This window comes from Leptidea sinapis, chromosome 6, assembly GCF_905404315.1.
Source record: "Leptidea sinapis chromosome 6, ilLepSina1.1, whole genome shotgun sequence".
Classification (NCBI taxonomy): domain Eukaryota; kingdom Metazoa; phylum Arthropoda; class Insecta; order Lepidoptera; family Pieridae; genus Leptidea; species Leptidea sinapis.
Window position 1 is genome coordinate 14,247,220 of NC_066270.1, and position 19,024 is coordinate 14,266,243.

Consider the following 19,024-nt stretch of genomic DNA (forward strand, 5'->3'; position numbering starts at 1 on the left):
TGACTGGTCAATAGTTAAAAAAATGGCAGTTGTACTGACTGCCGATAGAAGTGATTACTTAGAACTTCAAACATTAAAATTTAAAATTTCATAATATTTCCTTTCTTAGCGTGCGTCCGTGCAGAATGGGATGTTGCTATACCAACTCATGTTTCAGTATGACAACTCTCTCTGTTAATGATTATTCTCATATTGAACATTTTATTGAGATTATAACCTTAAGTTGCGAATACAACGAGCGAATAATATATTATTCTTGCGTATTTTAAACTATCATATGAAAGGTGGTAGGGATAACTGCAATAAACTTTTAAAAATATACAATTTACTTTCACTAAGCCAAAGACGTCACTTGATAGACTGTGCCACCTTAAGAAAAATATGTGTGTATGAACTAACTTGTCCCGGACTTCTCGAGCTATTGCCATTCAATGTCCCTACCAAATCTTTACGCATGCACAGAACTTTCAACCTTCCGACTCCTAGAACCAAGGTTTCGCGCGCCTCTTTACAAAATATCTTCTTCATTGGATTCTCACATTAATGTCGACCATTTTTCGCACTTCTCTACTGCGTCATTTAAGAATAAATTAAAACAACAATTACTGTCCTTTCCTTACACGTTGTATCTTTATTTATTATTATATCCACTCGTATGTCTGTCGGTGTCTTGATTTATAGAAATATTGTGAATTTGCCCAAAAACTTCTATTGTTAACTTATCTTAACGTTCTGTTGTCATGTCTGCATAATTGTATTTTTGTGTGTTCTCATTCTTATATTTTAAATAACTTCATGTTTTACCGTACTGATTTATCAGCTTTTCGTTTCCTTAATAAATTAATCGATCAAAAAACACTATTTCAACAATGCAGAGTATATTCATATTTATCTTTTCACTAAATCCATTCAATTACACTTAGAAAATATACACAGCCATATGTTCCACAATACGTCAGCTGAATAGCTACAGATATACTGCGATAAGCATTTCGGTGACGCAAGCCCTAGCTAAAAGTACCCAACGCGGCCAAAGAAGTTTTCACTTCAAAAAACTGTGACACAATTCGATCTCAGTCGATTGTACAATAGAATTGGGAGCACGGGCACATCATCAAACAAGGAAAACTACACTCGTTATTTTTATCGTAACATCAGATCCATAGTTTGATTCATCGTTGGAATAGTTATAATTTAAGTGACAAAGTACATCAACATTATCATAGTAATTATGCATGCATAGGAAAAAGTTTTTATATCCAATATATTCTTTTAAAAATAAAACTTAAAATAGCTGTCGGAATTGACACAATAAGTTGTACGCCCGAAATATATAATACAAAATAGTTTTGAAATAACCAAGCTAATATCACATAAGCCTTTTATGATTCTTTTTTAATTTTAGGAAATTTATTAAAGAATACAATGACGGCGCAACAACCTTTGCCACGAAGAAAAAGATTTATACCTAAATACGACGTAGATGGTGTTCACAAAGTAATATTAGGTGAAGAAACACAACTTCAAATTGAAATGGTGATTGGAACTCACGTTAACGCTCAGTATCCTTGGAAACTAGTGAGTAAAGCAAAAATAATGGAAACTATTGAAATGGGAGGGGAAATATCAGAGTTCTACCCTATTAAGGAATACTTGGAAGTTTTTCCAGGCGAGGAAATCTTTATGGGGTATATTGTTGATGAAACAAAAAATGTTGACGAATTTTATGTTTGTTGTACTATCGATGCAATGAATCATTGTAAGCAGCAGTCAGATAGGTTTATAAAACGACAAGAAAAGAAATTAGAAAAATCTGTACAAAAGAAACCTAGACCATGGAAAAGCCTTGGTAGCGACAAAGAACTAAAGGCATTAATTCCTATTAATAAGAGACCTTTGCAAGAAGTCGAAATAAAAATTAGATATCCTAAAGCATATCAGCCTGAAAAGTTTAAGGTTAGGGATACGAATTCAGTCCGAGATGGTTTTATTGAATTGACACCATATAGACAGAAGTTTAATAATGTTTTCCGTCGTAGAATTGACTGTGCCTCACAAATAACACCGGCTATGGTGCATAATTATGCTCAAACAGAATTGAAGTATCCAAAAAACATGTGGACCCAGTCTGCTGCAGATGCCTTAGGTGAAACTACAGCTGATGGTGAGACTGGAAATAAAGAAGACGCACAAAAAGCATTGGAACAAAATTCTGATGATGATGAGGAAGAGGAGAAAGTAAAATCAGATGATGTCGAATTACAAGCTTATAGAAACGCTATGATTCGTATGAGGCGTCCATCTTATATAAAAATGTTAAATAACTATATGAGTATTAAGGAAAAGGAGATGACATCAATAATTGAATTAAATACGGTGATGGATATGTACTGCAATGATTATCCAAATTTGGTATCTGAGAAAATAGTCGATACTTATGACACAATGACATTTGATGAATATGTTTGCTTCACAGATGTAAGGGCAAAAGATAAGTATGTGTCAAGTGCAGTATTTCATCCTATGTGGTCAGGTATAGTAGCTATATGTTATGCTGATGGATCGTCAACGGTTATGAAAACATTAAGTTCTCGTGCCGATCCAATCCAAAGAGCTGTGTATGGAATAAATCCTGTACTAATTTGGAGTCATATAGACAGCTTGCTCCCGAAATTATTTCTAGAAGCACCTCGTGAGGTAAAAGTTCTTTCATTTTGTCCGTTTAATGAAAATATCTTATTGGGTGGTTGTATTAATGGGCAAGTGATTGTATGGGATATTTGCAATAAACTTGAAAATGTTGAAAAAATTGAAGTTTTAAGCGAAACAAGAGAGAAATATCGAATTGCAATGAATGCTCACATGGGATGGATGAAAAATGTTCACGATAGTGCTGTTGTCCAAACAACTGCTTTAAGCAATTTAATGACAAGTCATTATGGTCCTATTACATCGATTAATTGGCTTTCTCCAAACTTTACTGTTACACCGACCGGCAAATCGGAATTGTTACGTGATAAGTCATCTTTAATGTTTTTCACTGGATCAGAGGATGGAGTTATATTAATTTGGAATTTGTCTGTTGAAAATGTCACACAATTTGAGGGAAAAAAAGTTAAAAAGTCGAAAAGAGTACCAATCAGACCAGCAGGTCTTCTTGTTGATGAATCACAATTCAAAGTATTGGATAGAGTCTTACAGCCTTGTTATAAGCTTATTCTTGGTACAGCTGGCGAGCCTTATACATTACCACTGCAAAGTTTTGGTATGAACAGCCCATTAATAAAATACATTTATACGCCTCGGAATACTGGTACAGGAAGAAAGTACTTTAGATGTGAAAAAATTAAGCAATGCGAGGAGGACATGAATAATATTTTATATTGTGGATCTCAACATGGTGAGCTGATTCGAACAACTTGGGAAGGTCACGAATTCAATACAGGTGAAGTTGTAAACTCCGAATATGGAAATATACATTTTAGTTGTTGTATACATGATGGAATTATCGCGTCAACACAAAAGAATCCGTTTCTAACCCACATTACTTTGACAGTTGGTGGAAAAATTTTAGCAATTTGGTCAGACAAATTAACCCACAAACCGCTGATTTGGAAAAAGAGACCTTATCGACTAACTTCTGGAGTGTGGTCATTATATAAACCAAGTTTGTTTTTTATAACTACTTCCGAAGGTGACTTAGAAATCTGGGATTTATTATTGAGGAGTGATTTACCAATAGCCATTCAAACATTATCTGGAAATATGCTTACAGGTATATCGATACATACACTTCCATTAGAAAAAAACATGATTGGTGTTAGTGATGCTAATGGTTCATTTAGGTTATTTTTAGACCCTCCAATATTTATGATAGAAAATCCTAGCTACATTGGTAGAATGGAGGCAACAATAATACGTGAAATAAACGTTATGGAATCATTTATGAAATGGCAAGATCAATGGATGCAAAACAATCCAGAAGTGTTATTAGAATTAAAAAGAAAGGAAGGAGAATTATTGGCCTTAAAAGAAGAAGAAAAAAAACGTATAAGAGAAGCAGAACAAAAACGCCTGGAGGAAGAGGCTGAAGCAAAAAGGTTACAAAAAATGAAAGTCATTGGACCAGAAGAGAGGTGGCAAATGATAATTCAGAAATTGATAGAAAGGACAATAGCAGTAAAGAAAAGGATAAATAGAGCAGAACTAATAGAACACGAAAAACCTCTTAAGGAGTTAGAAGCTCAGCGGTTAGAAAAGGAAAGAAGAATGTTAGAAATTATGAAAAATCAGAAGGCAATATTTAACGATACTGTAGCCATCCTATTCCCAGAGGCAATTAAGAAGGAAGATAAGATGAAAAAGAGTTATTTTCCCGTGAGTAAGAAATCACTGAAAGACTCGTATCTCGAAGAATATGAGTCTGTAAAGAATAGTTCTATTACAACTGTGAGAGATAATGCTTTTAACGTAGTTTTTTCATGGGAGTCTACCTTAGCGGACGGCAAGGAAAGAAGACAAGCTCTCAATGCGTATGAAGATTTCATCAAAGTGCATAGATGTAGGTTGGAGGAGGGTGAACAAGACTTTTTGAATGATACACCTATTGTCAAAAGTAAAACTACGGCTGACAGTAAATATGAGGTTGAAAGCAAACATGAGGTTGAAAGTAGACATGAGGTTGGAAGCAAATACGAAGTTGGAAGTAAACATATGGTTGGAAGTAAACAAGAGGTAAAAAGCAAGGAACACTTTGTAGATACAAAATAAGACAAGACAAGTCATATAATTATTAAAAATATAACATTTATTTAGAGAACAGTAAAGATTTCTTGAGTTTTTTTCCATAACTATAAAATAATGCACCTCGTTGGAGCTACATATAATTTTGTGGTTTATTTGATTTAATGGATTGAATGACATGATTCATTAAAAGAGATAAATACGAATTCAATTTTGGATTTAGCAAAAAAAACAAAAAGGCTGAATTATATGTCTGTCAATCAAATCATAAAGTATTCAATCAGTGAATTAATACTTAGAATATCAATATAAACTATTTGAATATAATGAGTCACTATTATTGTTACGAGAATTAGTATTAATAATATAATTGAATTTTTTTGTTTGTTTTTAGGAAAATGGCATCAACAAGCCTTTTTTAATCAGCTATTGTACTGCTTTCTCGCAGACTTTGTTTTGTACATAAGAAATAAAATACTGTTTTTTATGTATTTGTCAATAATATTTCATAACATCAAGAATTATTCCCTGTTGTTATAATGAAATTGTTTCACAGCAGAACTGTCAAACCGTTCGTTAATAAATACTCTCATAGAAATATGTCCATACAAAACAAATATTGGAAAGAAAAATATCATGCAGTTTATCTACTTTATAACTCCTACTACATGAACTCGTGAATGAATCGTATTTTAGGCATAAATCAAGGTGTACGGTAAATATAATATCTGATGAATTGTTCTATATTTTTCTGTTCAAACACGCAAGCAATTAGCAAATTAGATTTATCTCTCGCTTGCGATATTTGCATTTACTATCCTTATATTCTTTGACGTGTAATCGTAATGTAGTGTGCTATTGCAGTGTTTAATTATTCATGTGTGCGTTAGTATATCATTTACTAACACCAAATGTTGTCTAGGTTTCCTATCTATACTTTTAAATATCATTGGTCCCAAATCGAAATAAGAACTATCTATCTCTCAAGTTGGATCTAACTGCACTCCATGAAGTAATTAATCCCCATTAAAATTCGTTTTGGAGTTCACTGAAAACAAACATCAGAATATTGGATTTATATATATAAAGATCAACAATTTTAAATGAATTTTGAGTTCAGTATGCCGTATATTCATCATCATCTTCAGATATACAATACTTTGACTTTGAGTCAAATTTTGAGTTAATATACCGTTGACCAGATGAAATATAACTTACTGCATTTAATTCTTCCATCTCGTCGTCACACTGAAAATAAGTCGGGGTACATTGTTTGCGCTTCATAAGCGTTACAGCAATACTCCTTCTTACATTACAGCATCTCCATCACCATCATCATCATAATCCACCTGAAAAAAAATGTATATTAAAATTTGAATATGAAGGAATTTTCATCGCGTGGAATATAATATGTAGTACCTAATAGTTCTCTTATTTTCAAGATAACTAGTATGTAAAGTATAGGTGTTAATTTTCTTTGAACAATCAAATCAAATGAGATTTATGATAAAGTAAAAAATGATCTATTAATGTCAAAAATTATACACTTTACCATTTGCCACAATTTCGGAAAAGGTTGAGCTTTAATGAAAAGAAGTGGCAAGAAACTCTTTTTACACTCTTTTTGTTACATGTATGTATGTTTGTTTGTAACTGACTTATCTGGGCTCAATTTTGACCCACTTTAAACGGCCAGATTTCACTCAAACTTCGTAGATTTATCGAGGACCGATGACAATACATTAATTTGATGAAATTTATTCCATTTTAAATTTGCAAAATATAATTTTTGTTAATTTATATAATTTTCATCTACCGTTTTCAGTTCGGTTTTCTAAAAAAAGCGCGTTTTTTTAGATTTTAAACTATTTTTATTTAAATCTATATGTACAGCTTCAACATTTAACGTTCTGCAGCAAAAATACTCAAACATCAAACACTCAATGCCTTACATAACTAAGTAATGAAATGTAAATGAATAGATAAAAACACAATAGTTATTGGGTATAGTAGATGCATCATACACACACTGTAAATAAAGGTACATGTCAAGCGAACACTTTATGAACGATTATAAATTTTTATTTTAAAATACGAAGCAGAGTTTCCGTTAACAAGATCATACAGCCACCACAAATAGCGACGTTTTACGAGTATGACGACCAGCTATCTTCCCCCTCGATTAGAATACATAATTCAGTTCCGCTCAGGATTCTTGATTGAAAGATCACTCATCACTTTGAGAAGTAAGACGCTAACTCTCATTATATAATTTAAACCAAAATACTACAATCATGCACATTACTGATTCACGGAAAGACGCCGTTGTGGTACCCCTTATCCCATGCAAAGGAGCCTTCCGCCAGTAAACCTGGGGTCGAGTAAAAAAAGAAGGACTCGGCGCCGTGATATTAGCAAGTAAAGCACCGTTGCGCTAATGGGTGTGCGGTTACGGGGGATACTAGTTAATTTTTTCTCCCTTAAATAGTCATATATGGCCAAATGCTTATAAGTATCGTTTTTACACGTTGTCACAGCGCACGACGGCATTTTTAAAATATTTTATTGAGACGCAAACTGATCTGTCACAGAGGATGACAATTCTCATAATGGCCGCCTACCGGCCTGTAGTAGTGTAAGTGTGTGCGTGGGGCTATGTATTTACACGTTAATCGGCTTGTTTTGGTGCTACGCTGTAATGTAAGGTGACACAGAGTCCTTATTTTTTACTAGTCCGTGGTAGGTATTGAATTCTTAAATATTTGTCTTTTAATATTTTTTTAAATAAATTTGAGGCATTTAATAAACATTCCATCAGAATTAATGTATAAAATACTTATGAATACTTAGATAAAGTAATAAAGTTCGTATAAAATTTCATAATGAAGATGCAAGCAAAAACGGAAAAGCGAACGTGCTGAAAGCCGTACCTTGTAAGTATAATAGGAGTCAGCTTAATAGGGGCCGTAGCAAATATCTTTAATTTGCTAATGGACTGTCCTTGTGAAGTTAATGAGAATGTTTTTAATAGCTGTTGCGTGCAAAAGGCAATGCGCATATATTACTGTTTATTGAACCTAATATCATGATTTGGCTAAGGATTAAAAATTATAAATTTTTGTTTTGCAATATTAGTTGTAAACAGGGAATTCTATGATAGCATTATGTTAGGGAAGCTTCGTAAAATCTCGTCAGAAATACCACAGTACTCAATACGAAGGTGTGAAGGTGACCAGTGTGTGTTACCAGCATACGGAATGCAGAGGTGGTTGCTAACTATGGGCCTTATGAGAAAGCTCATGGTCGCTCAGACGGCAATGGAGAGGGCTATGCTATGCGTTTCCTTGCGAGATAGAATCAGAAATGAGGAGATTGAGATCAGAAGTGGGCAGAGCACATAGCTCGATTGACAGACTTCCATTGTGGCAGTAAAATCCTCGAATGGCGACCACGAAGGTACGTGTGGGCAGCGCAGGACCGATCGTCGAGGAGATCTTTGGGGTGCCTTTGTCAAGCAAAGGAATGTTCGTCTGAAATGACAATTATGATTATTTCCATATCCCTCATCTTATAGCCGTTAAAAAAATAGTATAAATATTGTAATTATAAGTAGAAGGCTTTTTTTTTCGGCACAGAATGCCGGTTACACAGTTACGACAGCGGCACCTTTTCCTGCCGTGAAACAGTAATGTGCAAGCATTACTGTGCTAATGATTCTGAATCTAGAATGCTGAGCAGCACTGCAATTTGATGAGTAACGTGAACGTCTTTCCCGTCTCATCACTTTGTCTCATTAAGAAGCATATTTTTTATAAAAGAGGGGCAAGAGGCTCACGGTATGTTGAGTGTGAGGAAACCGCACATGGATATCCATGGGGTGCCATTTATATTACAAAATCATAAATATATTAAATAATTTTAAAAACCGAATCCGATAAAAGGATCGTTATTTTATATGCATGCTCTTTTCTTGAAAGTCTCTAAGTCATATCGGTTCGGAAAAACAGTCGCATCGTATAAATACTATACATACATCAAACTCCCCATTTTTAAACATTCAATTTTACTTTAAAAATGTATTTCTAAGGAAATCATTGGAAATACCAAAAACGATTCAAGTCAAACTAAATATAGTTTCCTATTTGAAGTGCAGTATAAAATGTATGGATAAAACATGAAAAACCGAAGCAAATAGTAAATTGTCTTAGAATATAATTCTATATATAATTATGTAGTTTTCATAGAACTAGCCCTGAAATAACAATGAAGCCTACATTTTTATCAAGGTTCAATCGCTTTCAGGCTTTGTCGGCGCCGCAGTAAAGAAGCTGTTAGTGATTTTTATATGAAAACAAATAAGCTTTATTCACTGGAAATGTTTATTTATGATGTTATTAATCGAGTTTACGAAACTTTTTGTCTGGCTGAATCTCCCGCATGCATGTTGCATGGAAATCATTTTCCATGCAACATGCATGCAGGATTTATTATATTATATATAGGAATTATCGGAAACTCTGCTTCATGTTTTTAAAATTAAAGTTATTTAATATATTTAAACTTTTATATACACAGAACAGTTTAAAGACCATTCTAATATCTTTTACTTGTTCTGTGTTGTGTATTGATGCATCTACTGTACTCAATTATAACTTTTGTGTTTTTATTTATTAAGATTTACGTATTATGTTACTTTGACTCACTCCTGAGGCATTTAGTATTTGACGTTTGGGTAGTTTTGTATCTCTTTACATATATTGTAATAATTAATGTAATTTGTACAACGATGAAGCTATAAATGTCGATTTAAAACAGTAACAATGAGTTTCTTGCTACATATTCTCATTTCAGCTCAGCCTTTTATGAAATGGTGGTAAAAGGTTAAAAATATTTATTTGGCATTCATAAAAAAAAAGATTCATTTAAATATTGTTTAAATGAAAAACATACAGCAGTAAATATGAATACAATTATTGCGTTATTCGTTAGGTATTTTTGTTTATAATTGAGAACCTTTTTTGTTTCTAATACTTACTATCTATTCAAATACATATATAAGAAGCTTGGTTTATTTGCAGATAAATCGTATATTTGCCTGTTTTTTACAGTTACTTCCATTTTTAGCGAGATATAATAAAGTTTATTGTTTGTATGAGAACTGCTAACAAAATTTCAACGAAATTGCCTTGTAATGTGCAGTTGTGGGATATAAAGTTTATTGCCACATAACTTTTTATTGACCATTTACTGGTTGGGATAATATCTGTTTAACCGATTTCACGCTCAATTTTCACTTTTTAAGCTTCGAATCAAGTCATTTTTTCAATCAACCGTCGACCACTATAAAATTATTACAGTCAATCATATCTAAAACCCAATTCATCAGTATTTGGTTTGTTTTTTTTCATCATCATCTTTCGTATTTTTTATCACTTTTATTCAGTTTAACTATTTATTTTATTTATTTAGAAAAACCAACATTTGGTTACAATGATGTATTTATGATGGACTAAATATAATGTACTTAATGTAACAAACAATAACAGGTATCAACCACGTGCTTCAATAATTTTCACAAAGTAAATATTGGTTTAAGGCGCTATAGTCCTAAAAAGTAACTTTTTTAAAAATCTACTTAAAATACTTCTACAAATACTACGGTTCCAATTTTTTGACATGTTTATCTTCATTTCTTTATCTAAATTATCGCTGTTTCGAAATCTCAATAGATTTATATTTTGAAAAATAGTCTTTTTGTTATTTGAATTGTTTATATTATCATAAAACTACAAACACACACTATAAACACAAAACTTATTTTATTCGATAGTTTATTAGTATTTATAAGTTTTCACTGTGGGATTTATCAATACGCTTTATCAATTATTTTATATTAATTTTTTTCGTAATAAACCAAACGCGACGCCTTGTTTGCATGCACGCTCAAGCCAGCAGTATGCCCGTGACCACTGTCAAGGAAGGTACTGTGTTCGTGTCTCTCGGTCTCACGTTACGTAAGATTATAGCAAACAAGTACAAAGCGGGAATCATAGTAAGAAAATAATGATGATGCGACAGCGTATTTGTGGAAATATATAGGTAAATGTAAGTCGGAAAGTACTAAAATAAAATTTACGTAATATTATTTTGAATATTATGCCACGCGGGATTTTTGTATATATGTACTTTAGGGAAGTTAGATAAATCCAAGATGACCGCCGCTCAAAATTATGATTTCAGCAATATGGATATCGTGTCCGAGGTTCTCGAGGGTGCAGATAACGATTTTGTGATCATTTTTGAAATCCAAGATGGCCGCCGCACAAAATTATGATTTCAGCAATATGGATATCGTGTCCGAGGTTCTCTGGGTTCTGGGTCGGCGGTCGTTGACCCGCATCGCTCGGTTCGTTCTCAGCCATGCCCGACGCCCGTGTCCATGCGTACCTTTCGAATCTAACGTTCGCGCAATTTTTACCTAAAGTGTTGGGAAAACCTCGCCTTAAAAGAAAAATATATATATGCTAACAAGTAATAATGGTTAAATGATTTCGTATCAAACTATTTATATAAGATTAAGAAATATAAACATTATGACTACATTAAATTCACTAAACTTACATACAAATAATTTACGGACTGTATGGGCAGAAGACGTGAAATTATTATCGATGTAATCACCATCCCCCTTATTCATAATGGTCCGCTAACTTTAAACAGCCGCTTAGGAGTGTTTTTTCTCATTCTAACTTAGGTCAATAACTATAGCTCACTGCTAAGATTCATTCTTTTCATAAATTTTACTATATTTTAGAGTGATCTGACGTATAAAGTGGCTGAAGAAAAGGACTCCCCAAAGAGAGGCTTCGTTTATGCATTAAAGAACCACATTCAGAGAGGATGTGTAACGGGGTTCCATTACAGGCACTATTTCAGAATCTACTCTGCAATATCTGAGAGGTGTTTGTTTAATCTGCAGTGCCCCTCAAGTGTCCTGGTTAGAATGCGTTAGTTTTCCTTACTTAAGGCGACACTTAATGCCAGCGACCTTGAGCGATATGAGTTCACGTCTGCCGGTCCGCCATCTATGTAACAAAGCCAATATTTTCAAAATTCTTGGGTGGAAAACAGTTTATATACTTACAATCCTCCTAGAAAAATGAAAATATTTTATCAAATTAATGAATTTTTATCGAGAAATCTACGAAGTTTGAATGAAATCTGGCCGTTAAAAGCGGGTCAAAATCGCGCGGTTACAAACAAAATATCTACATACAGGTGAAGTTAATAAAACGCGTGTAATGATATGAAGACTTATGTTTTGTATTAACACTTCAACGTCACTATGTAGCTGACAGCTACATCTCATTCTATACACTCAAAATAATTGCTCAGCACATCTGAAGAAATTTCCATTCCAATATTGCGTAATAAATAATGCATAATATAATAAATAATATGAAATTATTTAACACTATATCATTTCATATTCGTACCTATGGCGTTATTCCAATCTTGGGAGATAATGGCCTGTCCATCTCAATTTCAAGCGTGACAGTACTTACTATCAGAAATTATATTCCATGAATCATGTGAGTGTACGTTTACATTTTAATTGCCTTTCTCGCGAAGAAATTCAAATATGTATATATATTTACCATAGGGAGTGACAATAATTTAACATATTGCAACAACACTTGATAAACATCATGAACCTACATCAGTTCGTAAAGGTGATTTGATATGGGGATTAAAAGTAACTCCCAGCCCATCTTTTAAATCATATAACATCTAAGCCTACTTAATATAATATTTTCCAATTTTAGGTGGCCTGCGCAGGACCAGAAGAGAACCTTGCAATATTATCCTCTAGATAATCTATTTTAATTCATTTTGAAACAATTTAAAACATATTTCTTAAATATATGCTCAGTGAGTGCTAGTATACTGTCTGTATAATATAGACTACAAAGAGAAACGGGCCTAGAATCGAACCTTGTGGCACGCCTATTTCTACATCGTAGGCCCGGTATCCACCAAAGTGGAGAGGAGAGGACATAATTTTTGATAACCAATCAGATTTCGTTACTTCCACATCTCCTCTCCGCTCTGGTGGAAATAACCTGATAGTTTTGCGGCTTATTTGCTCTCGTCTCCTCGTTTCTCCGGTTTGGTTGATACCGGGCCTTAGCCTTTTAATTGTAAACCGCATAATATGTTGAATGTCGATATTATTTCGATAGCTTTTCTACAAAGTAGTCAAAAATTTATTTAAATATTTAGATTATAATTTCAATAATTTAATATGCAGATTTTAAAATATATTTTGTTTCAACTTCTTTCGGTTTATTGTATTTATAATATTGTAAAATTTGCAGGAATTCCAACGAACTAATGAATTTCAAAATGTTGATGAAGTTTTAATTAAAACAGAACATCTTACGATTTATTCATCTTTCCTTTGATGTAGATGTAGATGCTCGTACTTTTTATGACATCATTGCTATTATAGTGGACAATAGAAGCAGGAATAGCGAACAAATAAATCTGAAATTAATAGCCAGTTACAATATTGTATACCTACATACTTTGGATTATACGTGGAATTACCAATAACCCTTTATAACTACAAGATTTTTGAGTTGGCCAATAGGTGAGAAGACGAATTTAAAAAAATACTCGAGACCCTCCTGGCAAAGAGTAACAGGAGACAGGACTTATTGGGAGGAGTTAGAGAAGGCCTTTGCCATCAGGCAAACTAAGACTAGAGTAATTATATAGTTAGTAAGTAAATAGTATTAGTTTATTTTTAGTTTAATCATGTGATACTTCTCTAGTCCTCAGTATTAGACGCTATTTTTATTTTGAAGTGATACCTACACAAAAAAGTACTCACTATAATATGAATAACTCTTCTGAGTTTCGTACTAAACAAATACGTCATGCCTGAAAACATTGTTTGACTGTAAAGAAATAATGGTAGTTCAAAATAGCTCTTGAGTGTTAACTATAACCAACAGCAAGCATTGGCAACCAACAATAAGACTGGATGTAACAGGATAAAGAAGTGTTCATAGCTCCAAATCCTACACATTCACCATAAAACTTGTCTTAAAACCTCGTTTGAGTGTTTTCTCCTTGCCCTTTGATTAAAATGATAACATAATACCTTTATATGCATAGCTCTTTTGAATTATTTTAAGATTTAATTACTTTTTTAAGTACGTCGTATTTTTCGAGATTTAGTGGTTGCATGACTTTACAGAGATTGCATAGGTAATTATTATGCCGTAATGTGCTAAAAATGTACATTTATGATAATCTAAGAGTGCCAATGCATTTCTTTATTTTATTTTTTTTCGATTACCAAAAAATGACAAAATGTGATTTAGTATGAAGTATTCAATTATGCAATAAAATATTATTGATGGCATCCACACTGGTAAGAAATATTTACTACAAAGGAGGTTTTTTTACTAATAGACAGCATATTTCCATCATGTATCGACACTAAATAAAAAATTCTTAACACATCTTCTCATAATACAACAATCCATACCCCCGCACACCGCGGAACAGTTAAGACACATACTCGTAATCTTTTCGAATTAAATTCGCAAAAAGTGGGATAAAGCGTATTTTTTCTCAGAAATACTACACAGTTTGACAGTTAAGAAATACACCAACACCTAAAAAGCAAATCTATAACGAAAAGTGAAGTGCTGTGATTAATAAAACGTAATTTGTAAGGTTCAATGTGCAAAAAGAATCCAAGTGATTAGCAGTGTCGGCGTCACAGTGTACAAACCGGTCCAGCCACGAGACAGAAAAATAGGTATAACAGAGACATCCATCACTACTATCATTTACTATTTTCAATTTGGATAGAAAAGCATAAGTGGCGTTGTAGGTATATTTGAGGTACTACTCAAACGCGACGGACTGAGTTCGCATCCCAGTAATCTAAGACTTTTTTTTTTCTGTCGTTTTTCTTATAATAGAGATTTGTAACACATTGGCGTATTTCAGCCCTATTGAGCATCTCACGTAAATTTACTTGTAAATTTGCTACACATATAGTTGTTCAAAGACTGTCATCAATATGTTTGCGTGTGCTAGTTGTGGTGCACAACACTCTGACGGAACGGTATGCAGCGTCTGTAAGCAGCGATATGACTACCAATGCTCCGGTGTTTCCGAGGAGGGCTACCGCAAACTGGGTGACAGGAAGAACTCCTGGAAGTGTCCCAAATGCAAAACCAGCCAATCGGCAACCCCAGCCACCACATCACCGCAACCCCTTCAGCTGGAAAAAAATCATGAACAACTTAATAAAGTTATGTTCCAATTGACTCCGCTGACTTCCCTAGCGGAAGACATAAAAACAATAAAGAACGAGGTAACTAGTATGAAGGAATCGCTGGAGATGGCCTTCCACCTCATTGGCGTTCAATCAGAAAAGGTCAAAGACCTAGAATCTCGACTGATAACGGCAGAAAAAATAACGCTGGAGGTACCTGCTCTTAAATCGGAAATCGCCCGAATCAATCGAGAGCTACAAGATCGAGACCAATGGGCAAGAGCAAATAATGTGGAGGTAAGAGGGATTCCCCAGAAGAAAAACGAGAACCTATATGAGATTGCAGAAAAAATAGGTCAAATTTGTGATGTTCATATAAAAAAGGAAGAAATAAATTATATTGCACGCATACCAACACGAGCACCTAACACAGAAAAACCTATAGTGATCGCATTCAACTGCCTTTACTCTAAGGAAGAACTTGTAGCAGCTTCTCGTAAGAACAAGAAACTAAATCTAACCAGCCTCGGCTTCAGTACTGCAGGCAGCTTCTATATTAACGACCATTTGACGCAGCGCAATAAAAATCTTTTGAGTAAAACGAGAGCTCTAGCTAGGGAGAAGAATTTCCAGTATATATGGGTCAAGCATTGCAAAATAATGGCTGGACGATCAGACACCTCGCCAATATTTTTTATAAAATGCGAAAGCGATCTAACAAAAATAACATAGTTATTAGGCCAATTAAAACTAAAATACCTTTTCAACTGTATAAACTTAAACTTGACAGTTTGGGAAACATTACTAAAACTAGAGCTAGTTATATCATATAAATTACAAAATTAAAATATATTTATTCTCCCAACTATTACTGGTAAACAAAAACAGACTAAGATGTTGTATTAATTCACCTACAATCACAATTAATTTAAATGGGTCAATATTTAATCGTTCCTTACGAGATGCTAACTACACAAATTGTTGTAATTTAAAATACAATTTTTATATAAAGATTTTCTTGAGACTTTTGTTATCAGCTGATAATAATGGCGCCTAATAATCTTAATATCTACTATCAAAATACTCGAGGGCTACGAACAAAAACACACTTATTTAAAAGAAACATACAACTAAATTCATATGATGTTATCTCATTGACGGAAACCTGGTTGCTTAACAGTATTAATGATTCTGAATTATTCGATGACCGATACATTATTTGGCGAAGGGACAGAAATTATTTAGCTACACGTGAAAGGTATGGCGGGGGAGTACTTTTGGCCATAAAACGCGGACTTATCGCAGAAGAACGCTTGGAGTGGCGCACCTCTTCCGAGGATATATGGGTTACGGTCAGCTACAAAAATAATAGAACAACGCCTAAAATATATTTTTGTTGTATTTATTTATGTAGTAAAAGACTTGGTCATTCCTTTAACTCACAATCAAATAATTTTACAGCAAACCTATCTCTCATAATCAATTCTTGTCCAAATGATATATTTATTATAATGGGAGACTTTAATTTGAGTAACATACAATGGTCACCTGGCTCTCATGATCATCCGGAACACTCAGGTGCCTCAGGTGAAGCACAGATATTATTTGTTGATACCATGTCTGAATGTAACCTCACACAATATAACTTATGCCATAATATTAATAACAGAGTCCTAGATTTAGTACTAAGTAATGCTTACCTAGCAGTTTCTTCTTGTGCTGACCCCTTAATACCAGAGGACTCCCACCATAAATCTTTAAGAATAATCTTAAATTTAAAAAATCGTAATTACCTAAAGACAAACAAAAGACAGAAATACATGTATGAACAAGGTGATTACGATAATATCAAATTAATATTAGGTAAAATGGCTTGGGACGACTACCAAATTTTACTCGCCCAATAACTTTCCACCATGGTACACCGCATCACTAAAAAAGGTCCTCAAAGAAAAATTCAAATTTCTTCAGAAATACAATACTTACGGCAATACATCTGATTACAATACATTTTCTATACTGCGCAAAAGAGCGAAGGTTCTAGAAGACCAATGGTATAAAACCTATATAGAAAGATGCGAGGAATCAATAACAAAAAATCCCAAATTATTCTGGTCATTCACAAAATCTATAAAAAAACAGTTCTAACATTCCTCCCTCCCGTCTCTTTTATGAAAATCAATCGGCAGACACAAGAGAAGAAGTTTGTCGTCTCTTCTCAGACTATTTTCAATCGACGTTTCTTTCACCCACTACTAACCAAAGCGATCAGAACAGGACTCAGCCAGACTCTAGTTTCTCAATAAGTGAAATAGAAATAATTCCAGATGAGCTTAATAAACAACTCAAATCTGTAGACCTTACTAAGGGAGCAGGACCTGATCGAATTCCCCCATTATTTATACAAAAATGCGCAGATGTACTAACGGAACCTCTTACTATATTATTCAAACGTTCATTACGGGAAGGAGTAGTTCTGAATATCTGGAAGTCTGCATTTATCCCCATACACAAAAATGGCAGCAGAAATGACATTAAAAATTACAGGCCAATTTCAAAGTTATGTATTTTCGCTAAAGTTTTTGAAAAATTAGTCTACTCCCAAGTCTATAATAGTCTATCAACCTTATTTATCCCCGAACAGCATGTATTTATTAGAAATCGCTCAACTACGTCTAATCTACTATCATTCCTAAATTACACATTTAACATGGATTCTGGGGGTCAAGTAGACTCTATATTCACAGATTTTCGCAAGGCATTCGATCGAATTGACCATAAAATACTACTCCAGAAAATTCTTTCGGCAGGAATTCATGGTAATTTATATAGGTGGTTTACCTCGTACATTGAGAACAGATCACAGGCTGTGGTTCTCAACGGATACTCATCAGAATGGAACTTCGTGCCCTCTGGGGTCCCTCAAGGATCCTTGTTGGCTCCATTGTTGTTTAATATCTTCATTAACGATATCGCTGCTTGTTTTCAACATTCCAAATTCCTACTATACGCAGATGATATGAAAATATTTAAACAAATTCGTGACGTAGATGACTGTCTTTTATTACAACAAGACATGCACAGGTTTGAAAAATACTGTAGCATCAACAAACTAGACCTGAACGTTCCGAAATGTTACGCTATAACATTTACCCGTAAGCCTAATTTAATTAAATTTCAATATTCACTTAATGATCATCCACTCAAAATTGTAAATGAGATACGTGATCTAGGCGTAATTCACGACTCTAAGCTTTCATATGATAAACACATTGAAAACATCGCTAATAGAGCCAACCAGTGTATAGGATTTATCAAGAGATCCTGTTCCCAATTCTCAAGTATCAAGGTTATAAAAACGTTGTATTGTACATATGTTCGTAGCATACTCGAGTATTGTACACAAATTTGGAACCCTCAGTATGATATATATATTAACAGATTAGAATCAATCCAACGCAGATTTGTTAAATACCTTGAATATAAGTGCAAGACATACGACAATGATTATGATTCAAGATGCAGGAGATATCATATATTACCACTCCACGAGAGACGCAAAATAGCTGATATTCTATTCTTAACAAAAATAGCACAATGTCACATTGACGCTCCCCATCTTCTTTCGAATATAAATTTAAATATTTCCAGAATCTCTGCAAGACATCCTAAATATTTACATATACCCCACTGTGCGTCAAATTACAAACAAAACTTATTCTTCTCAAGAGCATCTCACTGCATAAATAATCTTAAAGGCTTTCCTGATTTTGACCTGTTTAATTCATCCACAAATTCTATCAGATCAAAAATTACTAAAAACTGGTTTAATGTGTTTCCCTAACTGTTACTATAAACATAATTGAACGTAGTGTTTAAATTCTCTCTGAACATAATAAATGTAATACCTATGTAATTATTAACATATTATATATAATACTTGTATAAGAAAAAATAAATAAAAAAGATGTACCTATATTA

At 33.6% G+C, this 19,024-nt stretch overlaps 2 protein-coding genes across 2 annotated transcripts in view; one reads left to right on the forward strand and one right to left on the reverse strand.

Annotated features, from left to right (window-relative positions):
• Positions 1–19,024, reverse strand: part of LOC126965114 (uncharacterized) — a 36,630-nt gene that overhangs the window by 10,837 nt on the left and 6,769 nt on the right. The window contains exon 2 of the mRNA XM_050808579.1: positions 5,962–6,092. Within this exon, the coding sequence (XP_050664536.1) occupies positions 5,962–6,027 (66 nt within the window). The 5' untranslated portion in view covers positions 6,028–6,092. The remainder of the gene's footprint in view (positions 1–5,961; positions 6,093–19,024) is intronic.
• Positions 1,426–5,065, forward strand: LOC126964966 (dynein axonemal intermediate chain 3). The gene has a single exon (XM_050808324.1). It carries the CDS (start codon positions 1,426–1,428, stop codon positions 4,768–4,770), a length of 3,345 nt encoding a protein of 1,114 aa, XP_050664281.1. The 3' UTR covers positions 4,771–5,065.